Here is a 25,885-nt window from a genome sequence, read left to right on the forward strand (position 1 = left end):
GTTTATTGAATGTTTTAGAAAACCGTTTGAGTGTTTGAGAGAACTGTATTGTAGGCATGTTATTTGGAAGGAATGATGTGTTTTGTTGTTAAAGGATTTAGTTTGTGGTGGTTGAAATTGTTGAGTTGTTTATGTATGCTTATGACGTGCATTCTGTGATTTACAGAATGGCGGAATGTGCGACGGGGTTTCGTTAGAGGGGTTCAGTTAGGTTTCGTTAGAGGGGTTCAGTTAGGTTTCGTTAGAGTGGTGCAGTTAGATTCCGTTACCCCCCGCGGGTTAGGGGGAAGAATTTACCCGATGCTCCCCAGCATGTCGTAAGAGGCGACTAACGGATTCTGTTTCTCCTTTTACCCTTGTTAAGTGTTTCTTGTATAGAATATTGTCAATCTTTGTAAAGATTTTAGTCAAGCAGTATGTAAAAAATGTTAAGTCCTTTGTACTGGAAACTTGCATTCTCCCAGTAAGGTAATATATTGTACTACGTTGCAAGCCCCTGGACCAATTTTTTTATTAATCAATCAATCAATGAAGCTTATATCGCGCATATTCCGTGGGTACAGTTCTAGGCGCTCTGCAGTGATGCCGTGTGAGATGAAATTTTATACGGCCAGTAGATTGCAGCCATGTCGGCGCATATTTACCTTTCACGGCCTTATTCCAAGTCACACGGGTATGGTAGACAATTATTAACTGTGCCTAAGCAATTTTGCCAGGAAAAACCCTTTTGTCAATCGTGGGATCTTTAACGTGCACACCCAATGTAGTATACACGGGGGGTGGTTCGAACAAGAAACAATTAACAAGTGGCTCTATCCCATTTCCCTCACATTTGGCACTCGGTTACATGTGCAAATATTTAATGTTCATTAAACCTGTCTCTTGTTTGCGTGACAGTAAGTTGTAAGTGTCTTGGACTTAATTCAGAACCAGCACCATAAAAATAATGTCACCATTTCCACATGTGAACAAGGGAGTACCATACCACAACAACAAAGAAACTTTTACACATTTTAATTTCAGCCTTGATGGCAACTCATGCATTAAATTAGAACAAACATGTTAAAGACAAGCAACACATTGCCTATTTCAAACACGCTGTACAAATTATTGCAGTAGAACAAATCAGATCACTCTATACAGCATATACAATTGACACGACAGCAAATCTACATACATTTTTAAACATTGTTGCTTGCAAACACACTAACAAAAATACACTTGATGGTAGTATGCATCAATTTGAGGGCAATAGTAGGAAACAAGGCTTCTTTTCTTTTTTTTCTTTATGCACATGGGGAGAGGATCTAGCATCATTTTTTGTTAACCAATCACTCAGTCTGCATTGATAACAAACTTTCATCATTCCATTTTGTATTCTGTTGAATAAAAGCAAAATAATTGAAGGTATCAACAGTTACTTTCGAATGTGTTTAGATTACGCACAAAATGATGAGCGTTTTTAAAAAATTTTTTTTTTTAACTTAAATTGAGATTTTCAATTTCACAACTTTCAAAATAAACATCTAGAGTAGAAAAAATTATGATGGACTAAAGTGTGTAACGGTAGGCACTTACAAAAGGGATCTGCTGTGGTAATCAAATGCCCCTTTTTCTTTCTGACCAAAAAGTCATAAACACTGAAATCAAACCTGTGTTATTTTATTGTCTCAGTGTCATCCTTTTAACCTCGTAACAAAATGTTACCATTTGGCAGTTGGATACACTTCCATAAAAAACTTTTCTGTGTAAAACAAAAGTTTTCTCTAAGGGCTGAACAACTCCTCTTTTCTGTCTGCAACTCAGCATTGTTGCCAGAGGTTCCGAGACAAAAACAAAAATTGTCAAATGCGATAGTGATGCTGAGTATCGAAGGGACATCACTCATGAGTTTGCTGGATTTTTTTATTTCACAAGAATGTGACAGTAGACAAAGTTTTCTACTCCTCTCTTTTCTCCATAGTCAAAATTTCTTTCTTTCTTTCTTTATTTGGTGTTTAACGTCGTTTTCAACCACGAAGGGTTATATCGCGACGGGGAAAGGGGGAAGATGGGATAGAGCCACTTGTCAATTGTTTCTTGTTCACAAAAGCACTAATCAAAAATTTGCTCCAGGGGCTTGCAACGTAGTACAATATATTACCTTACTGGGAGAATGCAAGTTTCCAGTACAAAGGACTTAACATTTCTTACATACTGCTTGACTAAAATCTTTACAAAAATTGACTATATTCTATACAAGAAACACTTAACAAGGGTAAAAGGAGAAACAGAATCCGTTAGTCGCCTCTTACGACATGCTGGGGAGCATCGGGTAAATTCTTTCTCGTCCCAACCAATATGGGACTCCCCCTAGCCCGCGGGGGGTCATAGTCAAAATCATCAACTTCTTTTTACAGGAAATAACAAAAGTCTGAAGAAATTCAGAAACGGTTAGGTATTTTCACAAACCACAGCATAACGGGTCTTTGGTACTTTTTAAGTTCTGTACCACTAACATCAATACAATACCGTTACTTTGAAACATTACTTAAACACCAGGGCATTGTAAGACAACAGTTTCAAATTTAACAGATAATGTCACTCATCAATTGTTCTCACGCTGACGCTGAAGCATACAGCACAAGAACAATGTATATCTAAAGTTTCTTTCCAAAAATGAAGTTAACAATTGTATATTTATTCATTTGACGATTATAACGGATCAACACATATCACGGAGTGCATGTGTCCAGTTTCTTCAAAATGTAAGAAGACTTTCGGCAGATTTTCAAATATAACTGAACATTATTCTAAGAAAACTGTGCACAATAGCCATGCACTCACACTTTGCTATTCACAATCACACAAGTCAAAAACGACCAACTTTCGATTTTTTAAAGTACATGTACATACTGTAGTCAAAACGACCCAATGTATCTTTATAACACACAAATACCCACTCATTACAACAATATACACTTTCTCCACAAAATGTTTGAAAGGGGCAAACAAACGCAAGCAAAATGTTAATACTTAAATGGATAATAACTGGAAGGAAGTGAGAGATTTTACAGCTGAAGGAATGTTGCAACGAAATCTGCATATGAAGGAGATTGTCAACTTCTCTCTGGTGGGCTTCAATGAAATTTACATGCATAGTTTACACCAGTTTAAGGGTTAAGACCATGTCAGACGCACAACACAAAACAGTGTTTTCTTTCAAAACAAACACAAAACAGCGTGTTTCCCATGTGACATCCCCCAAAACGCGTTTCAGAAAACACTGTTTCGTGTTTTCGCATCGTGTTTTGGAGCATGCTCTAAAATCTGAAAACACGTTTTGGTAGTCAGCCAATGAGCGCGGACGATCAACTCACGTGACTCGGTTTCCGGCACCACAGAGATAGAAAAAATGGCCGACTCAGATGTGGTACCGATTCAGGGTAGTATCGGACCCATGAATCCTAACTAGAGTCTATGGAGCCTGTCACTATTGAAGAGAGGCAATAATATCAGTGGGCGCTGCCAGCCGTGTTGTTTACAAACCCAAACACAGCGCGATAGCTGGACGGGTCAAGCTGACACTGACCGTATCAGCTTGGGCGCTGCCAGCCGTGTTGTTTACAAACCCAAACACAGGGCGATAGCTGGACGGGTAAAGCTGACACTGACCGATATTTCTGTGAAAACACGCACCGCGCTTCATCTGTGTGTTTCGCGTGTGACATCCCCTCTTTAAAAACATGCGTTTCCCCGACGTTTTCAGATGGTGTTTTTGTCGAAAACATGGTTTTGTATTGTGCGTCTGTCTCCGCCTTTACCATGTATGGACACTCCACTAAGACTCAAAACGGTGCTTTTAGCAGTGCAGGTTAAAGATACTGAACTTGTCAAATCCAGGTGCACGGAGCCCCTGGGGCTTTTAGTCATACCTCAGGCAGCTATCCGTTAGAAGAACTACCAAGTTTCATTGACTTGCACCCAAAGAGTCAAGAACTGCGATTTTTTTACGAATTAATTTCGTACTCGGACCCGGCTGGTCTTGGCCTATTTTTGGATCTAAATTTAGATCAGGTAGATCACCACATCATGCACAAAAAGACACGTCACTAGCAAACTATGTCAGACGTCATCATGAGTTTGTGTAAAACAAAATGAAGGCCGGAATCATTTAGTTGAATCGAACTCCGACCAAACACCACGTAATAACTAGGTTAATTTATGCACTCGCGTGAACAAGAAACTGTCGAGCTTCACAGATGTCGTCGTTGGGTAGTTTTGGGTTTGTTTTACTACCATAGGAGGATTTTTGAACTGTAAATGCACTCAGCTGCAACAAAAACGCAAAACGAAGGCTGTGAGCTGCACTGTGCCTTTAATTAAGAAACTGGAAGAAACTTAAGGCTTGTCCAAATGCAGCGCTCTTTAGTTGCAGAATAACTTTTTTTCCCTCCTGTAAAAAAAAAAGAAGTATAAATCAAACACAGGACAGTACAATCCTTCTCGAGTATGCAGTCATGTTGAACACCCCAGATCAGTACAGATTACACAAGATAAGAGCATCCTTCAACTTACTCACATTCCAAAACTGAACACCGCGGATGCTGCGTGTGCAGAGTGGGAATTTGTTGTTTAATTAATTTCCCAGGTGACACCTACCTCAATTTGCAAAATTAGTTTAGCCAAAGATTCCCAAATCTATGATGGTAGCCATCATTGTCATGATTGTGTAATGTACATGGGAAGGTTGGTACAGTATCTTTAAAAACTGAAAGCATTAAAATAAGACAGCATAAGTTTGAAGCGCTCAGGAAGATTGCAGGGGTGTTCTGGTAAAAGAACTTTCTTTCTTTATTTGGTGTTTAACGTTGTTTTCAACCACGAAGGTTATATCGCGACGGGGAAAGGGGGGGAGATGGGATAGAGCCACTTGTTAATTGTTTCTTGTTCACAAAAGCACTAATCAAAAAATTGCTCCAGGGGCTTGCAACGTAGTACAATATATGACCTTACTGGGAGAATGCAAGTTTCCAGTACAAAGGACTTAACATTTCTTACATACTGCTTGACTAAAATTTTTACAAACATTGACTATATTCTAGGAGAAACAGAATCCGTTAGTCGCCTCTTACGACATGCTGGGGAGCATCGGGTAAATTCTTCCCCCTAACCCGCGGGGGTCTGGTAAAAGAACCAAACTGGCCTTTTGTAATTAGCCAAATTTATATTCAAAGTCCGCCTATACTACAAAACTGTGATCTGATCCATCGCAAAAGACTGATGCACTAACTCAACCCTTACATCACTTCAAGACATAAAATAAATCAAGAAGTAATTGTTAAAAAGAAAAATCAATAGTGAAATGCTTGCGAATGTTTTCATTTGTGAACAAAACCTAATAGACATGTCATTGTGTTTTTAACACCTTCTATAATTCTCAAAATCAAAGTCACTTCATTTGACAAAAATGGCTAACAATACTTTTTCTATAATCATCTTAAACAACGTAGATAAAAACTTTCTCTATCGCAACAAAACATTTAGGTACATGAAGCTCAGACCTTGCAAAAATATAACTAACTTCATGCTTGAATAGGGGATTTTCCGACTATAACCCACCATCTCTCATACAACAGCAGAATCTGATCACCGTGGTTGCTGCAAAGAAAACTCTGTCAACTTAATTTTTAGAACAGCATCCATGAAAAAGGAGCCGCTATCATATTTCATTACCTCAAACTTACTACAGGCACATTTTTCACAATCTAAAAAAGCACAACAGCAACTCTCTCAGGACATGATAAGTTGAAAAGCAGGTAATGTGTTTAGATGCTACCCAACACTTTACTTTGCCACAGAAAGTCCCTGCTGACACAATTGTTCAACAGATCCATTCTCCCTACAATAAAGTCACAATGACAAAACGCAAAGTGAAAGAAAGAGGTTGCCTTCAATCTACAAAAACTGGCAGCTGAAATAAACATAACAGCTGGAAGCTGCTTACAGTACACACCTGCCACAACCAAAGAATACTGTTGTAATCATTACAATGCCTCAGCGGGATGATAGTACTGTACATAACTTATCATGCAACATTGGCTATAACGTGGGTTGGAACTGATTGTAAATTGTCACAATGTTATGAAAACAACATCACAGCACTTTTTTTTTTAAAGCCGGGATGCACAACCAGAAATGTACATTCATGAGCAAATAATAGTAGGTGCAGCATGGCATACATGTATTTTTGTTTGTTTGTTTGTTTATTTGTTGCTTAACGTCCAGCCGACTACGCAGAGCCATATCAGGACGAGGAAGGGGGGGATGAAGGGGGCCACTTGTCAAGCGATTCCTGTTTACAAATGCACTAACCCATTACTTGTGTCCCAGCAGGCTTTAGTAAAACTAAATTAATACCTACTGGAAGATTACCAGTTTCCAGTATGTTAAAATAGGCTTAACCTATCTACTGCTGGACTTACATCAGAACACTAACAGATTAAACTATACATGAATCGCGAGACAAGCGGCAAGAGAAGAGATTTTTGGAAAAAATACAGGTGAATGAGCAAGAAGGCAGAAAAAAGAAAAGAATTCATGAAGAAAAAGAGAGCATGACAGGAAAGAGGAACCAAAAATCTACCTAACAGCAAACTAGAAAGCTCCTGCGGTTCCAAAAACAGGAGGGGCCTTTAATTTCATAACCGCAGTGCCCCACTGCGGGAATACATGTATTTGTAGTCAGCAAAAAGGTCAGATGATCACTTCAGATTCATACACCTCAAACATGTGTGTGATCATTTTAAACTGTTTCATGCTGTCTCAAAGCAAACACAGAAACAACTCTGGAAAAATATCCACAGAAACAAGCAAAAGAGCCATGTACATTAATTTATGCACAACTATTAAACAAGTGGGCCAGCACACAAGGACATGATCATTCAAGTAATATTCATCAGTCAGCTCACTCATCAGCTTGACTAGATTTCCAGGATCAAAACAATGACAAATTCAAATAGGTTGTAAAGGGTCATGAAAAAATAAAAAAAACATACACTCAGTGACAGCATTAAACAGAAATGTCTTGCATTTTACAGGTTGAAATATGTGTGTGTGTGACATGAACTTGACTAGAATAAATACACAAAATCAATTGGCATACCAGACACTGGAAGGATAGGACAATAAAATAAATATGGTATTTGCTCCCCCCCATCAACTTTTCCACATAAAGCTATAGAAAAAGCTTGAAATTAAACAATGAATAAACAATTATGGAATGAGAGACTTCAGGTGAGAAGGACTAGAATGAATAAGCAATAAAACTGTACCCACCTGAGAGAAATGCAGGCACACACAACGCAAGAAAAAAGTGCTTGTGTGTCTATCTCTCTGGTGAGTACATTTTGTATTGTTAATTCATTTTAATAAATAACCAAGCATTACAAATAACTGTACAAAAACTCTAAGAAAGGATGCCAAAGGATTTAAAAAATGTCAGCTGTAATCGGCAAAGGGTATTATTATTAAGTTATGGCAAAACTTCTACTTTCAAAACTCACTCAAACCTTTTTTAAAAGGATACTACAAGTGTGACAGGAGGGCAACACACAATTAGACTGACCATAATTAAATTGCAACACACCCGCACAAGCCATGCATCAGGAAACAACACATTCACACCCCCTTGTTGTAGCGTCCGATGGCACCACCCCTCTCCTTGCGCTATGCACCACTGTGGCCGACATCTTCAGTGGCTGACCCATGTGTCCTTGACCCTCCGACCCCTCTGGTGACCCAGATCTGCAGGACAGAACACGGCTGCGATGTGCTGACTGAAACTTGCGATGGCACTCCTCAACGTATTCTTCGTATTGTCTGTCGAGTTCTTGAGCAGCTGCAATCTGCTCGATGCGAGCAGGGATTTCCAGCTCTTTTGCACAGTCTATAGAACAGGCCCAGTGCTGGAAGGGCACACAGGTATTGCCCAGGTATGGATTCTTGAAGGTGATCACTTTGAAACCTGCAATCAAAATAACAAATGAAAATGTATATCGACCTGTCTGAAGGTAATGAAGATGTACCAAAGAAACATGTGTATAATAATAAATAATAGAAAAAAACACCCAAATGCTAAACTGCGCTTCAACCTAAAAAGGTCTTTGAAACTTATCAATCATCATATAACATCATTTGTTCTAATTCCATTCCAAGACGCAGACATGTTCATGTGCATTCATGCATATTCACATTAAAGTACACATGAACATACATATGGACTCAGGCATATATTTGTATCTGATAATGACCCATGTATTTGTTTATTATAGTAATATGACGAAATCTGTTAACAGGTACCATTAAAAAAATTTTTTAAATGCAACATGTGTACGCAAAAGAAGCATAAGCTTAAAAAATAAATTAAGATAAAACCCCTCTTTAAGGAAATTGATCACACACACACACACACACACATTTTTTCTCCACACACCATAGCCATCCTCACCGAAAGAGTTGGCCAGCGTGGCCCTGTTACAGTTGTGGCAGATGTTGAAGAGAGGATAAATATCAGCGATGTAATCCTTCAGCACAGGGGCAATGGAAACGTCTGTGAAAAAGTCCCGCTTGCAGCCAATGATAGACTTGGCCGCCCAGAACTGCAACGTCTGGTTCTTGATGCGGATGGGGGGTGTCGGGTATCCAATCACCGGAATTATCCGATAGTAAACGTCAGTATGATACCACATGAATGTTGACTTGAAGTAGTTGTGGTTGCCGTGGCGATGCACAGTGCGGATGGAAGGCATCTGAAGCATGAATCCCGGGAGAGCGTCGAGAAGGTTGTTGTCAAGTAGCAGGGTGCGCAGAGAGCGGCAGAAAATAAGCGTGTGAGGGATGGATCGCACCTGCAGTTTGTTATTGGTGAGAGCCAGGTATTCCAGCTTCTGCATGCGTCCCACGTCGCTCGGCAACTGATCCAGGCTGTTGTACTTTAACGACAGGAGGCGGACGTTAGGACACTGGAACAGCTGGAGGGATGAAAAGAGAAGTTTACAAAAAACAGCCCTTCTCCAAAGAGCCGCATACCATTTTGAACCTAGGATCAGACATCAATGTAAAACGAGAACTACTGGACTACTGTTCCCAGTCACTGGAACTAATGATTCACAAGATGAGTTCACAAAAGAGATGTTACTTAACTAAAAGTACACTAATTTCTTACCTCTCGTGGAAGACGGTTGTCATCTCCATATTTGAACATGCTGTCTAGGTAGAGCTCCGAGAAGCCATGGCTGTTCATATAACGGGACAGCAAAGTTTCTGTCACAAAAAGATCCGATAATGTTTTTATCAACAAAATTCAAAGTACATGCTTAAATTAGAATTAGAATCAGTCCTGTTCATTTCAATCATGCAGATCAGTCCTCGCTGTAGTGTGTAATATCCCACGACCTTCCTTCTTTGTCTCTATTATTCTAGTGAGCAAATCTAGCACGATATTGCCTAGTAGGCAATAAGTTAGACCTTGACCTGAGCAAATAACCTACACAGCCGCATAAAAAGAAGAAGGAAATTTTGAATGAAATGATGTTTCGAATGAGAGCCAGGCAAATTTGACGCCTTGATCACGACCATGAACCCCCTTTGTTCAAAATCTGGTTGCGATGGAAGTTCTTATCGATTCATAGTTTCAACCTACAAACTGCGACCTCATCTGTGTTTTGATCATCAAACAATGCATGGAAGATTTTATTTTAAAGCCTTATGGCTCGTTTCGACATACATTAAATGGATGAAATTAACCACAGACAGTTCATTTCTCGACAGGGTAAATGAATATGATGACGTCATCATATTCATTTTCCTGTCTCGACGAGATACCACGCGATACCATGGATGAACGGAGGTGTAACTTATACATATCACTCCCAAACTGTCAAAACTCAGACTACAATGAAATTCATGACAGTCTAATATTCCATAACAGCATACAATCTTTTCTTAATGTTATCATTTGAAATAATCCTCATGCTAGTGCCTTATCCCCCTTTGTGTGTACACGCAAGCACAAGACCAAGTGCGCACGGAAAAGATCCTGTAATCCATGTCAGAGTTCGGTGGGTTATAGAACCAGCATGCTTCCTCTTGAGTTCTGTTCACGCGCCTAACACGCATTTTTGGAAGGAGCTCCAGGAATGCGAAAGAATGTGTACGAGTGCGCCTTGAGTCGCCTTGTGGTGAGATATATGCGGTGAGATATGTGCGCGTTATAAATTCTTTTATTTATTTATTTTATTTATTTATTTCATAATAAAACTACATGAATCATTAACAAATATACAATAAAAAAATTGAAACAATGATGCAAATCAACAAGATAAAGAAGGGAGAGATCAACAGTTCCAGTCTTTCAATTTCTCCCAAAGCAAAAACAACACCCACAGAAAATATAATTCTGGTGAAGAAAGTAACTTGCAGTACTCACAGTGTCACCATCTGCCAAAAACATTCAAAACATAAACATTATCTGCGGTTACAGCTTCAGTTCCAGGCACAAATTTCTTGTTTAAGTCCCCAGACCTCTTTACTAAAACTTTGTACATGTACATGATTTGTAGTGTTAGGAGGTACCAAACATCCAATTTTGTTTCAGCCAATGTAGAACACAAGATAGCTGGCTCAAATTTATAACAGAGACTGACACCGCTCATCAAGTTTTCCACATCATTTTGGCATAATGAGTAAGGGAAAAAACGATAGGACATGACCAGAGAGAAGAGAGGGAGAGACTCAGAGAGAGAAGAAAGGGAGAGAGAGAAGAAAGGGAGAGAGAGACAGAACTGAGAAAGGGAGAGAAAAAGGGACATAACAAAACTTGACTGCATGAGTCCTGTCATTCATGACTAACCTCCACACTTTGGAATTCTGCCTTGCCGCTCCCTTTCCACTTCTTCTTTCATCAGCTTGATCAGGTAACGCTGCCTTCGATGAAGCGTAACTGATAAGTACCACAGACACTGTGGCATTTCCTAAGCAGAAAAAGATCGCCTTCAATGAAACAGTGGAAATAAGCACTATGCTAAAACATAAGGGGGAAAAACCCCACCAAGTAGTACTTGCTGTCCTGTCACTATATCATTAGACTTCTTCTGTCTTCTTCTGCGTTTGTGGGCTGAAACTCCCACGTACACTCGTGTTTTTGCACGAGTGGAATTTTACGTGTATGACCGTTTTTACCCCGCCATTTAGGCAGCCATACGCCGCTTTCGGAGGAAATATCATTAGACAATACGTACAATTGAAAACAATTGTATGAAACATTATTTTTTGATTTTCATTCATTAAAATAATGGTCATCCTAAACAGGAGAGACGCCAAAAAATGGATAGACTGACACTCACAGACAGATAGAAACTGAGAAAGTGAAATACGTGGGAGTAGAGGGCGACTTTAGTACTAAAACTGATGCTCATACATTTTTTCTGCTCTAATTCTATCTAATGTGCCATTGTTTTTTTTAATTCAAACTAAGACTGCCAAATTTCTCAATCTTCACACATTTATTACAACACAGACTGTCACAGTGTTATTCTGTAAATGGCCTAGGGATTAAGATGTCAGACTTCCGTGTGGAAAGTCTGGTGGGTTAAGGGTGGAGATTTTTCCAATCTCCCAGGTTAACGTAGGCACAAGACCAAGTAAGCACGGTAAAGATCCTGTAATCCATGTGTTGGTTTGATGGGTTATAGAAAAATGAAAACAACCAGCACGCATCCCTTAACAAGAGGCGAAGCCTTCAAGGCTCACGTAAGAAATAGACAAACAGTAACACAAACTCAATCACTCCGTCACACATACACACCCACACACACAGTAAGCTTAGGTGACGACTGTGCAAGAAAGAGAGACACTAGATCTAGATCTGTCTGTGTCTGCATGTAGCCTACTTACAGGGACACGACTGCCAAATAGTCTCGGCCCGCTCAAAATAACAATGACCGAGACCACACACACCACGCGAGAGAGAAAGACTACAGGGAGGCATGCCGTCATGATGCATTAATTGACGTCAAACACTTTTGACCGTGACGTAATCTTATGCGAGCTTTACCCATAGTCTTGGATAACCACTCACACATAGACTCGGAAATGTTAAAGTTTCTACCACAGACATACACACACACGCACACACGCACGCACACACGCACGCACAAACGCACGCACAGACAGACAAAGTTACGATCGCATAGGCTACACTTACGTGAGCCAAAAACGGAGTATGGCTGCCTAAATGGCGAGGTTAAAACAGTTATACAGTGATAAACATGAAAGTATTTGTGCAAAAAACATGAGTGTACGTGGGAGTTGCAGCCCATCCACGCGCGCAGAAGATGAATGTTATCCACTGATAGAATAACCATAAATTAGTCATCGTCTACTCCCCTCGACGCCAACATTTTAAGCTGTACTTAGTGCAGATGGCTGAGGGAGTGCTTACATTCCAAAAAGAAAGGGTGAAACAGAAAAGAAAAACAAACTAACTGCAATGCAAGAGCACAACAGATTTTGTACCATATCCCGTGCTCTCCTTTATACATTATCTTCAACCGTATCAAATAGAATGGTTGTATCATTTAAAACTTACCCCCAAGTCTTCCAAATCGTCGAGATGGGTCCCATTTTCTCCGAGTTGGGACAGAATCTTTTCTCGCCATTCGTACCAAAGTTCTGGGTTCGTTTGGAACCGTCTCAGCAGAAGCAATTCGAAGCCATGGAATATTTCAGACATTACGCAAATATCGTCTGCGTAAGTTGAAGGGGGGATTGATCTATCATCAAGAGCTGTTACATTTTTCGAAACGATTGTTTTGTTCCTGTTCAAGCCTGGAAAGTTTCTCTCAGTCTCACACAGCTGTATTCTGCTGCATCAAGGGAGGCAATCGAATCAGGACAGTCCTTTCTGCGGAATATACTGAAACAGACATAAATAGAGGAACAAATCTCACTATTTGTGCATAATGATCCCAAATATATACCATTGCCTTCAGGTGAAGAAAACCATACCGTCAACCACATATATCTCAAAAAGATAATTTATTAGAACACTTATCGTTTAAAAAATGAAAAAAAAGAGACTTGGAGGACAAACCAGGGCAAAACTGGAAACAAATTGGGACTCCCTTCCTTTTGAACAGCACCCCCCTTTTAAAAGATGCACATACAAGCAAACAAGCAAAAAAAACCCACATAAATAGATAAATAAATAAATAAATAATCAAACAAACAAATGAACAATCAAACAAACAAACAAACAAACAAACAAGCAAAGATACAATAACAAAAGGACCTTGGGTGCTTCGGTTCTGAAATACCCCCACCCCCATGGCCTCTCAGGCCTTCCCACCCTTTGTGGGGATGGAGGAATGGGATGGCATAATGAGGACAATGACAATGACAATGACAATGACAATTCTGTATTTTACGAGGGTAACAGAATAAGCATAGGAATACTTTTTTGCATCTGGCCCTCGTCCTAAAGAGGGACTTCTTCTTCTTCTTCTTCTGCGTTCATGGGCTGAAACTCCCACGTACACTTTTTTGTTTTGCACGAGTGGAATTTTATGTGTATGACCGTTTTTTTAAAGAGGGACTAAATAATAACTACTTCTACATGAATACATAATTAGTGAAATAGTATAAGTTTATGTACATAAGCGCATTATATTACGGTCAGCTGGTGATGTTCCAACTGACAACTTGAAGACTCAAACCCTCCTCCCCTCCCCCTCCCCCTCCCTCACCCCTCAAAAAAAAAAAAAAAAATTCCAGTCAACTCAGTTGAGCCCAACTGAAGCAAGAATCTTGTACTATGTCAACATGACTGAGTATCACTGAAGCACCCATATTACCAAATGTATTTGTCTATTGTTGATATATAGTTTAAGAGGTTGTGGCGTTTGTGATGGTGGTTGCTGTATGTTTAACAAAATAATTCTGTATGTTACTTTTTAAATCATGATTATAATTACAAAAATATGAAAAAAGGAAAATTGTTCGTGTTTGTTGAATCAGTGGGAGGAAAAAGGAATAGAAGGAAAAGGAGCATGAACAGAAAAGAGAGAGAGAGAGACAATGACAATGACAATTCTTTATTTTACCAGGGTAACAGAATAAGGTATGGGTATAGGTATGGGGATACTCATTGAATGAGATAGGCCTCGCGGCCTTTCTACGTCCCATCATTAGTTCAACAACGTATAGATACATTGGTCTGTATTGCATGCATAATTTGTAACTTGTGTGACAATGGTCACTCGTCGTACTCATACAAACTTGATTTCATAATTATTTCTGTGTCCAGTTGGTTCTTAAATCTGTTGAGGTTAGTAGCCATGTACAATTTATCAACATTATTTCTTGTTTTATCACACACATTTTCAGCAAAAAGTACGATTGACAAAGAAACCTTTGTTGTGTGATTGTAAAAAATTTTTTTCATGTTATAAATTTTATGTTTTCTGCATTCAGACAAATAGGAAGTGACGTAGTTTGCGGGTGCTTGCAGAACACTGCTTCCGTTTTCGTCCATTTTGACCTCTGTGGGAGACGGAGCAAGCAAAATGGTAAACTTCTAGTGACAAAATAAGCTAATGTGTATTTGATATCAGACTCTTTGTTTGTGTATTCTTTGTTCTAGGATGTTTTATTGTGGTATGTGAATTGCAGTTTCTCAGAACACGTTTCGTGTTTCGAATATCTTGAACTCGAGTGTGTGAAAGTGAAACATTGTGAGGTATCCAACCAACGAACATTGTGTTAGTGTTTTGTGAACATCATTGCCACCTTATGATGATTTTGAAAATGTGCTAGTTGTTGGAATACATGATTAAGTGAATTTACTTAAAATTCATGCCCACAGTGATGTCACGTTTTAATTCTCTTGGAAACATAAGAGAGAATCTGGCCAGTCAGGATTTTAAATTATGCAGTTTCCTTATAATTTGAAGTTCATGCTTGTGGGAACAACTGAATGCGTCTCTTTTTTGTGCTAAGTACCTACATGGAAATGCACCATCAAACTTGTTGGGTGTGGATGAGGTGAATCAAACTCAAAGATGATACTGGATAGGTCTTGAATCAGTTTAGTGTGCAATGTCAGTGTCACCTCCAAGACTTGGTCTGTTTTGTGCAATGTCATATCATGAGCCAGCAGTCACATCCCGCATGTGACCCTACACCAGTGATAGGCAGTCTGTCACACTGCTGATTTGGCTGTGGATTTACCCCTGATGTTCACAAATAGACAACAGCTAGAGAAGATGGAGAAACTGAGTTGGAATTTGTTTGTAACCTGCCTGTAAATATGACTGCTGGAATAGCAGTTTTTCTGTTTGTGTCCAGACGGTATATGCTGCATGTATATCGGGAGCATGGCTTGGCTGCAGATATATTAATTTGTTTCCATTTGTACTTTATTGCAGAGATAATTGTGGTGAATGATGATGTTGGTATTTACATCCATATGGTTATGACTATGAGGATGAGACACTAATAGGTGTTTTGATGAATCCTCCTTGGATATAAAGCTTGCTACTTCCTTTCACACCTGTGCATATCTTGTTTTAACGATTGTTACGTACCCTTACTTTCACCCACTTTTTTTTGCATTAACTGATCAATTTCTGTTATCTTGGTGTGCAGGTTGTGGGTGCTGGTCGACTGATGAAATACCCGTACTCTATTACGGGTAAACTAGCTTTGTTCCCATACCGCTGGCACTGGAAGAATGGCCGCTTTGTCCGTTTCCTGGGGTACACTCTTGTGGGAGTTTTACCCTTGATCTTCAAGATTCATAGTGCTGGTGAGTTTCAGCAATAGTCCGGTACTTGTCTCTCCTCTCATCTTTCTCTTCAGTTTGGTTGTAGGACATAACTTATAAAAGATCAAGTGGACTGTGAAATCACACTTGTATATAATGGAAATTTAAAAGGTCTGTTGTTATGCCTGAACAATTTGAGGTGCATATTATGTCCTGGTAGAATGTTTGCACGTCAGGGGTGCACAACATAAAGAAACTACAATACTGGAAGTTAATAAAAACGTTTTAATAAAAATCCCATATGTACACTGGGAGAGGGAGTATGTAATCCCCTGTAACTTTTACTGATGTATGAATAATAGTGTGTTTCACTGTTCAGACCTGACAGAATTATCTATTGACGGGGAGTATTGTCTTTGTGTTTATGACTTCAAGTTTTTTTTGTCTGTATTATCAGTGTCTCATCTTAGATCTGTTTCTTCATACTTTTGGCTTTGTGTGTGGGATATCGTTCACCTGACAAATAAAGCTTTTCTTCTTGTCACAAGTGCATTGTGAATTTATGTTGATTATGATGCAGTACATGTTTTAAGAAGAAAAATTGACTGTTCTTAGGCTTTATCTTTTGATCTGCTATTAACTTACATTTTGTTTACTTTGTGCAGTACACAATCCTGGCAACGTTCGCCAGTGGGAGGAGATCAGGAAGAAGAGGCTGCGTAAGTACTTGCTAGAGTAGTTTTTATTGGCTTTCTTGCAAGTGCAGATTTGTTGACAGATTTTTTTCCACAAATAATCAAGTTAATCTTATAAGCCCATACGAGCTAACAGAGTTGTGCAAAGGCACACAAGTTTTCTAATGCAAGTCAAATGACATTGCGAACTGCATTTAAAATATTTTGTTAACGGAATTTGCCAAGTTGTTGCTGTTGTAGCTGTTGTATATTAGTAATGTTACATGTAACAAAAGGCATGGGTTAAATGTGACTCGTATGATTTGGTTGTTGCATTCAGTGGTTAAACATTTTGCCCAAAGATAGTCAAAAACACCACACACAAAAAGCAATAGAAAGTGCCGTGTGGAGATTGGGAATATCTGCAAGTGTTGTTGAAAGTTAATGAAACATTATTTAGAAGTTATAGTGGTACTTGCTTCTTCATGCAGTATATTTAAGTGAACCAATTGTATGTATATTTTGAAATCTGTAAATGTCATGTTCTTGATATTTTTTCTTGTGCCCTTTGTTATGTGTACAGTTTCTTGTTTTCTGTTTCAGACACCCACTTTGACCCTGTACACTAACTATGTGGGCCATAGCATTCATGGGAATGGACCATTCTTCTTTGTCTTCTGTGTGCGTGGAGGATGTATTTTTGATTTTTGATTTTTTTTTAGTATGTTGCCAGTAGTATCACAAACTTTTTTGTCAAAGAAATAAAATAGTGTGTCACTACTTCAGTGAAAGTTGGTTTTATATTAATACGCATGTTTGTGCATTTATTCCATACCTGTATAACAAGCAAACATTTTACAGAGAAATTCAGTGTAAAATACAAATGCAAAGACAGAAAATCATGAAGTTGTATTTTATTAACCAACATCTGGGTTTACAAAATCTAAGGTAAGTAAACTGTACACAGCTGAGTACAGATTGCTCACAAAAGTTAATTCAACTCTTGGGTTAAAACAAACTTCATCAACCATAGTACGGGAAGGACGCAGAACTAGTAACACTTTCAGAACCAATCAAACTGCATTCAAACCTGTAAACTAAGTAACTTAGAAGTGTACATAACGTAAACATGCTCTGAAATTCTAATTATTTCATGCAGTTGTATTAACATGCAACACACCCGTTCAATGAAAAACAGTAATTAAACATCAACAGGTAACAAAGAATGAAACGTTTGTACAAGAAAGGATCCATGTTTTGTTCCAGGTGGCATTTACACGATTAATTCAACGAGCATTCAGTTACGTGACAGCAAAATTAATGCCAATAGATATAAAGAAAACAAAAGTAACTTAAATACATGTATGCGTATCGTAAAAAAAATACAATGTACTCGATACAACATATGCTGTAACATTGAAACAGCTATTCACAAAACGTCTTCAGATTTCTTTTCTTGCACAGACAATCTATCACATTACATGCACATGATTCGTTGAATTATTCCTCTTCAGCTTCTGTGACCTTTCACACAATTAAGCAAATGCCATGGAGAGCATATTAATGAAAACCAGAAATGTCATAAGCAGTGTTAGCAAAGCCAACAAAATCTGTGGAATGTGTCTGATATTTTGCATGGGGCGTTCTGATGGTTAAACAAAATCAAGTGTGAAAAGGCCAAGGCATTTCATGGTGTGTGTAATTAATTTCACAGAGGGCAGCAAAAAAATATTACAATGGGAATATTTTCTGATTATATTCAATCATCAAAAAAACGGGGGGGAAAAGAAATACAATGAGAGAAGCAAATTTTTACCAAAAAAATCGGTGCAATAACAGGGACAACTGAAATCGGGACCATCATATTCTTCAATAATATTTTAACTACACATCAGATCTAAAAGTGGTATGATTTTCAGCATGCACATTTAAACCAAAAAAGCTAAGAGCGCAAAACCAATTGGACGAGTAACCTATTCACAAAAACCTAATTTACCATGAATACAGCGTTTTTAACAAACTTTTTAGGCATTCTCACATCCCTTACATGTACAGAACATGGGATGATGAAGAATCAAAAGTTAATCAAGTATAAGGCAGTTCATGTAAAATGTCATTCATTCCTGCAATACCTATATCAAAGAGATGCATGTTTAGTCACAGGATTTTATCCATGAGGTTGAAAAAATCAAAACAAATCGGACTCATGATTGTTCTACAAAAGAGAAAAACTGGAAATGAAAGGCAGTGTACTTTGTCCTGAAAATATAGCGTTACAGAAAGTGGGTCTTACAAAGTATGTAATAACTCTACTGAGAAAGTACAACTAATATCAACGCACTTGTTCAGAAGCAAGAATGAGTCTTGAAGATCAAAACTCATTTTCAACTAAAATTTCACACACACAAAAAAGAACACACACACACAAGAAATGAATGGCTCATTTTAAGATAATACTCCTTGACAAGTTCTGACTGAAAATTCAGCCTTTGTCTCCCTCTGGAGACTCCTATATTTGCTGTACAACTGGTGAGCTGTTGGGGGGGGGGGGGGGGTTAAATTGGCCACACAGAACGACTTTCTACTCATCAGAATTTCTTTCTTTCTTTGGTGTTTAACGTCGTTTTCAACCACGAAGGTTATATCGCGACGGGGAAAGGTGGGGAGATGGGATAGAGCCTCTTGTCAATTGTTTCTTGTTCACAAAAGCACTAATCAAAAATTTGCTCCAGGGGCTTGCAACGTAGTACAATATATTACCTTACTGGGAGAATGCAAGTTTCCAGTACAAAGGACTTAACATTTCTTACATACTGCTTGACTAAAATCTTTACAAAAATTGACTATATTCTATACAAGAAACACTTAACAAGGGTAAAAGGAGAAACAGAATCCGTTAGTCGCCTCTTACGACATGCTGGGGAGCATCGGGTAAATTCTTCCCCCTAACCCGCGGGGGGACTCATCAGAATGTTCCACTGATTAAAGCTTAACTCCATACTACTTATGTTTTACTTTCTGGATCAAAACAAAACCCATTAGAAAATTAGACATCTAAAACAGCTTACAAAAAGTTAACAGAACAAACACAAAGTGGGAATCGTGGATTTCAAATGAAGTGAACATTCAAATAAGAGAATACAGAAACTGCCATTTGTCCTCCTATTCAAAAAGTGGCTGCATTATTGATTTTCCCTTGTCCATCTACACATAGCACGACAACCTCGAAATCTAATATCTCTGCCAGAAGACATAAAATGTAATCAATACAAAAGGCAAATTTTAACATTTAAATGAACAGATTAATGCAGAAAAAAGTGTCAGAACTCTTTAAAAAAAAGTAGCTTGTACCTGTAATATATGAGTAAAAAAAAAAAATGCAGATGTGAAGGCTAAAACGAGAGAGAGAGAAATATGAGTATTTATCAATGTGTCTTATTCACAATATTTTTTGTCATCAATTTCTGTCGAAATGTTTGAAAACAATGAAAGATCGTTGCACACCAGATTTACCACATACAGAGATTATAAGGGATCAGGAACACACAGGTGAAAAACAAACTCGCATTACCACTTACCCTGTTCACACACAGTGATGTTAATTCTAACAGACAGTACAGGCTGCTGTTTCCATTACATTCATTACATGCTTCTCACAGAACTTATTCATCTCAAACACAGTCCAACCATACACACACACAAGATTTCTTCTCAGATCTGGATCCAGCTTTGTTCTTGACTGTTCATACACACACACAAATTTCTTCTCAGATCTGTATCCAGCTTTGTTCTTGACTGTTCCAACATTTTTAAAACGTATTATCATTAGATTAAACCCTCCCATGGGCGAGGGCTGGATGTAAAAAAGCACCTGTTTGCTTATGCCACTACCCTCGTAAATAAAGAATTTGTCATTGTCACTGTTCAAACACACACACACATTTCTTCTCAGATCTGTATCCAGCTTTGTTCTTGACTGTTAAGTATGTGGTTATAATATCAATTCAGAACTCCAACACTCTCAGACCAATGATTATCACTGCGCCACTGTCAGAGACATTATCTGTACCACACTGCTCAAAAGACTAAGTACAGTAAACATCACTGGCAACAAATATATGAACAGAAAGAATGTATTAAGAAAGCGTATAACAGAGATCTTTGCAGTGTCATTTCATGATACACTGGAAACGTACCTTACTGAACTATACTGCAATACATTTAGCACACTGATTTGTTCACAGCAAATCACTGCTTTTTAGTCCTTCTGTCGGGATTCAATACTGAGGGTGGAAAAGGGGAGAAGATCAAAGCTAGTGTTCTTCAGAATTTACTTTTAAACACATGTACATAAAATGATGTGCATATAGTAATATTACAAGTGCATAAGTAAAGAAACACAAGCAACTAAACCTAGGAATGATAAGAAAGGGAAAGATAATGAGGTATTTTCTGAACAAATACTTCAAAGGCTTCTCTATCAAAACTTGAATATGAATTAACTACATAAAAATGCACATTAAAATATGCTCTCCTCTACGCCCCACATTGGTACGATTTTTGAATGTTCGAATTCATAATGCACATATATAAGACAGTTCTTTCAAAACAACATATACAATAAGCTCCGCCAGCTAACAAACACTGCACACAACTAATCTTCTGACGATCTGAGCGATTGCTAATAACTAAATAAATAAATATGTAAACATAAAATAAATAGAGAAATCAATAAATCAACAAGCAAATACATAAATTAAAAAAACATAAAATAAAAATACATTAATAAATACAACACACAACAGAAATTTGAGCAGTGTTAAACTTGTTCCACATGTATGCTGCTGCAGGTTAACAAATCACTCTAAATCAGTTCATGCCGTGTACTCCTGATCCATGAGGAATAACCTGAATAACGTAAAAACAAAGCCTGAACCTCGTATTGACTGTGGAATATTGAAGGCTAATGACTTTGATGATGTTTGTTCACCTGAACCTGATGGACAACTGGTGTGAAAACGATTCAATATTGATACCCTTTAAACAATAACTCTTCAGACATTGGATAACTTGCAGGTAAAGTTCAAGAAAGTCAGGCTAATTCAGCAACTGGGAGCCTTGTTTCAGCTGACTAGCATATAACTAAAAATTAAGCCCATTGAAACACTCAAAGTATTGGAGAAATATTGTATCTTTTATCAATTCGAATAACACTGTTTAACCTCATAAACATTCAAGAAAACACATGCACACACACACACACACAAACAAAAAATCTTGACTAACATTTTCAATGCCAGCAAAGAAACCTAGAAGCTGACTTTTACTTTGGGTATAGATGGAACTTCTGTAAATGAGTTATGCCATTGCAGAAATACAACTACTATTAACTGGAGGAATGGAAAAATGCCCTTCTTCATGAAACAAAGTTATGTTGCTTCTTTAGTAAAAAAAAAAAATTACAGACACAGACTGTTTAATAAGGTATAAGTTTGATAAGTAGTTGCACACTGTTATTTCATGCTTCACACTTCTGCTTGATGCTGTGCTAGGCACTGGCATCTTCCTACAATATAATTAAACAAAAAGTCTTGTTAATGTCACTGGAAATGTAAAACAGGACTGGCAAAAATGGGGATGGGGGATGTTGGAATGACATATGCGCAAGCAAATATACTGTCTTGCATTGTCATGTGTTTGGCTGGCGATGAAATGCTGATAAAATCTGTGATAGTATATAGTGCAAGTGACTAGTGGCAGGTGCTCGCCTCCAGAGACAACGAGATTTACTGTGTAAACAAAATAAACATTCTAACCTAAGTATGTTGCGCAGGTTTGTAATAAAAAAAACACCTTGCGTAGTACTATGTTTCACTACTATGTGCCAGTGCATCATTTTTATTTTGGATGATTGTGCTCAAGGTACATTCCAGATATTGGAGAGAAAAAGAAGAAAATGAAAGTATAAACATTTCAAAAAGTTTGAATATGGAACAATATTAATCTGACGTCTAACAGAAAAATAAAGATCTGTATGATGTCTAGTCCATAGTAACTAGCCCTTCCCAGAAAATATTTGATTTTCAAAATAACGTTAAAGTGCCATGTACATATTCAAATGAGACAAGTGACTAGAATGATAAATCTGAAAACCTAATGCAAATCAATGCAAAGTCAAGTACACAAGATGTTCAAGGAAGTACAGTATAGAGATACATTTTTAGTACAAATGCATTCAAACATAACCTATTACAAACAACCTAAAACAGGATTTCACAAATGAATTTCATCCACAGTAAAAATTTGTTTTCGTCGTACGTGTATTAGTTATTACCCACACCAAAAATTAAAAATCAGGGGGAAAATATGAAAAAAGGCATGACATAAAAAGTACACACAGACAATCAAGCAAACAACCCACCTCTCATTCGCAATTCCCTGAAAGACTGCAATGCTGGATTTTCTCTCTCCAGAATCCCACTCTTCACACATTCCTCATCAACACAGATAATAGTCTTTGCAAACGGGAAGGTGTGTTCTGGGAAAGTTGGTTACTGCCTGGAGGTACCGCCAAGATATAAAACATTTAAGCTCTGTCACTGGACGTTGCTTTTTTTGTTTTGTTCAAAAGTATTTACATGTTCAAACGAGACGTATAAGAACACAATGGTCTTACTGTAACAATCCCATTATTTTTACTCCTTTGTTGTTGTTTTTCAATGTCTGCTTTGAAAAGTCAGAAAATCTATATTTTTGGCAATGAACAGCTTAACCATCTGATCTGTAAGGAAGCAATATATATTGTTTAAGAGACGGAAGTTTCAGTTCAAATACACATTGATATACCAACTCTGTAGTTCTACCACCACAAAAAACTCACAGATTGTTCTACCTCTATTACTTCAAGATACTTTTTATCTGTGTGGAGATCCTTCAGCAGACAGCATATAATGAGACTTACGTCCAATTACATGCTAGAAATGTTTAGTTTAAAGACAAAATATGAATCACAAATCTGTTTTACCAGTAGCAAGGGTCTGACTCACAAGTATCGAACTCCAGACAACGATCACTAGCTCGAAAAAAGTAACCTAAACCAAAACTACTTGTCCGATGCATTACAGGGCAGCTATATAGCATTTGCCAGAGGAAGTAACAAAACTTTCAGCACATTTCTTGCATGATCAAATTTGAAAATAACTAACTTCCTAAGTAGACAAATACTGACAGCTCTGAGCAAGGGGGTAAAACACAGAGGCACCTCAACCATCAAGTTTTGACTATGGGTTAAGATAACAGTGACAATTGCACAGTACGAAAAGAGAGTGATCAGCTCATGGACCATAAACATAAACCTCTGACTGACTGAGTTGCCTACCGATCTGGTCTGCATTTCAAGTGTCGTTTCCCCTCAAAGGGGAGTTTTACAACTGAAGCTGGTCCGTTCAAAGAAAAACGATAGCGAACATGTCAATTGTGTGAATGAGACACAGGTTTTCCACATCTGATGGAGAAGGATAACAAGAAAAAATTACAAGGTATGGATGCTGGTAATTACTCAAAACTGACCTGGATGCTGGTTATATTTGTTAAAGAAAAATGGGGGCGGGGGGAGTAGGGTGTGTGTGTGTGTGTGTGTGTGTGTGTGTGTGTTGATTCACGGAATGGAATAAGCGGAGATGCAGACTACCTTTTACTCAGTACAGCATTCAATAGAAACTAAGAGAAGCAGGTGTTGAATCTGTTTCAAAGTTTCTAGAAGTGGCACGAGTTGGGCCAACCACCAATTAGTGATGCCCTGGCCAATGAATCTTATAACAGGGATGGGTCGGTGAAGAGCTAGTATTCAGCATTGTCCTGCTAGATAACATGTCCAGGATGCACGACGTGAAAGTATTGAACAGGTAAGACAGATATCATCTGGAAAGGGGTGGAGCCAACTCAACAATCAATCAGCATTATTCCACCAGATAAAAAGTTAGGAAGTCAATCTGCAAGAGCAGAGAACGGATAAGACATTCACTGTCTACAAAAGGGTGGAGCTAACTGTCAATCACATCGTTCTTTTGCAAGATCAGTCAAGCAGTCACGCTGTGAAAGCATGATGGAGCAGATAAGACAGACAGACCACTGCCAATCACCATTGTCCTGCTAGATGAACAGTCAAGCTGAAAGAGCATAGAGCAGGTAAATCATTGCACAGATAGGGGTGGAGCTAACTGTCAACCAGTGCAGTGATGGCGCTAGTATTTTTTCAAACCGATACACAAACTGTTATGATGCAAACTGTCCAGAAAAAAAACGTTAGGCTGGTCATTGGAACCAGTAAGAGAGTACCGGTTTTGTTGTTTTACCAACGAAAAAAACCCCGGTAGTTCTAAAAATCAACCGGTAGGTCATACCGGCAGCCATTTTGTTCCCGGTATTTCCTCATTTCAACCGGTAAAATACCGGTAATTACCGGTTAAAGCCAATACTGTCAGTGCTATCCTGGAAGATGAGTTTAATAAAAGGGGGTCGGTCAAGGAAGGGTAGAGAAAGAAGCGTAGCCTTTGCCCGAAAAATCAGCATTGTCATGTCTACATAGGAGAGGGCCCACCTGTCGGTTGGCACTGTAGTGACAAATAACCAATTATGAACTTTCATTGTGAGAGCATATAACAGGTAAGACAGAGGTTGTCTAGAAAGGGGTGGAGCCAACTGTCAATCAGCATTGTCCTGCTACATGACCAGTTAAGGATTCTTGCTGTAAAAGCATAGAGCAGGTACAACAAACTGTCTAGAAAAGGGGTGGAGTCAACTGTCAGTCAGCATTGTCCTACCAGACGATGTGTTAGGGCTGGAAGCGCATAGAGCAGGTAATACAGATTTGGTCTTAATAGGGGTGGAGCCAAATGCAACATTTCTCATATGCATTACCAGTCACAGAGTCATGCTGTGAAAGCAGAGAGCGGGTCAGTCACAGAGTCATGCTGTGAAAGCATAGAGCGGGTCAGACAGACACTGTCCAGAAAGGGCTGTCCATTAAATTGCCATGGAGTCAAGCTGCAAGCGCACAGAGCAGGTAAGACAGTCGTTGTCAAGATAGGGGTGGGGCCGCCTGTCAATCCGTATTGTCCTGGAAGATGAGCCGGATGAAGGGGGTGGCCAAGAGGGGGGTGGAGCAGAACGGACAGATGGTGTGGAAGCCCTGGGATCCATGCGGCACTTGCACCTGGGACCAGTACCTGTTACAAATAACAGAGATAGTGCGCCTTGAGTCGCCTTGTGGTGAGATATGTGCACGTTATACATTTTCATATTATTATTATTATTATAGTGCTACCTGTAAGAAACAACAGAGACAGTGCTACCTGTCAGATAATAGAGAAAGTGCTAGTTTTAGAAATACCAGACAAAGTGCTTTCTG

General features: G+C 38.6%; 3 protein-coding genes and 1 long non-coding RNA gene across 4 annotated transcripts in view; 1 reads left to right on the forward strand and 3 right to left on the reverse strand.

The window, feature by feature from the left end:
• LOC138953818 (uncharacterized) overlaps nucleotides 1–25,885 on the reverse strand; it is a 455,396-nt gene that overhangs the window by 133,003 nt on the left and 296,508 nt on the right. The window lies entirely within an intron of this gene.
• LOC138953723 (uncharacterized) lies at nucleotides 1,000–12,913 on the reverse strand. The gene is made up of 5 exons (XM_070325613.1): nucleotides 12,629–12,913; nucleotides 10,892–11,012; nucleotides 9,206–9,303; nucleotides 8,489–9,011; nucleotides 1,000–8,005 (listed from the first exon to the last, which is right to left on the reverse strand). Exons 1-5 carry the CDS (start codon nucleotides 12,770–12,772, stop codon nucleotides 7,644–7,646), a joined length of 1,248 nt encoding a protein of 415 aa, XP_070181714.1. The 5' UTR covers nucleotides 12,773–12,913; the 3' UTR covers nucleotides 1,000–7,643.
• LOC138953727 (uncharacterized) lies at nucleotides 14,488–17,256 on the forward strand. The gene is made up of 4 exons (XM_070325618.1): nucleotides 14,488–14,606; nucleotides 15,685–15,844; nucleotides 16,468–16,521; nucleotides 17,080–17,256. Exons 1-4 carry the CDS (start codon nucleotides 14,604–14,606, stop codon nucleotides 17,103–17,105), a joined length of 243 nt encoding a protein of 80 aa, XP_070181719.1. The 5' UTR covers nucleotides 14,488–14,603; the 3' UTR covers nucleotides 17,106–17,256.
• The window catches only part of LOC138952572 (DNA-dependent metalloprotease SPRTN-like), a 28,647-nt gene continuing 20,137 nt past the window's right edge, over nucleotides 17,376–25,885 (reverse strand). Inside the window, exon 15 of the mRNA XM_070324259.1 lies at nucleotides 17,376–25,703. Coding sequence (XP_070180360.1) covers nucleotides 25,580–25,703 — 124 coding nt within the window. The 3' untranslated portion in view covers nucleotides 17,376–25,579. The remainder of the gene's footprint in view (nucleotides 25,704–25,885) is intronic.

The sequence above is a fragment of the Littorina saxatilis genome, linkage group LG17, assembly GCF_037325665.1.
Source record: "Littorina saxatilis isolate snail1 linkage group LG17, US_GU_Lsax_2.0, whole genome shotgun sequence".
In the NCBI taxonomy this organism is placed as follows: Eukaryota; Metazoa; Mollusca; class Gastropoda; order Littorinimorpha; family Littorinidae; genus Littorina; species Littorina saxatilis.

Excerpts from the sequence above, each read along its gene's own strand:
- LOC138953723 (XM_070325613.1), bottom strand. The coding sequence starts at position 12,772 with ATGTCTGAAATATTCCATGGCTTCGAATTGCTTCTGCTGAGACGGTTC. Across the intron at positions 11,013-12,628 it reads ACGATTTGGAAGACTTGGGG|GAAATGCCACAGTGTCTGTG; the intron begins GTAAGTTTTAAA and ends TTTTCTGCTTAG. Across the intron at positions 9,012-9,205 it reads ACAACCGTCTTCCACGAGAG|CTGTTCCAGTGTCCTAACGT; the intron begins GTAAGAAATTAG and ends TCATCCCTCCAG.
- LOC138953727 (XM_070325618.1), top strand. Across the intron at positions 15,845-16,467 it reads CTTCAAGATTCATAGTGCTG|TACACAATCCTGGCAACGTT; the intron begins GTGAGTTTCAGC and ends TACTTTGTGCAG. Across the intron at positions 16,522-17,079 it reads GATCAGGAAGAAGAGGCTGC|ACACCCACTTTGACCCTGTA; the intron begins GTAAGTACTTGC and ends TTTCTGTTTCAG.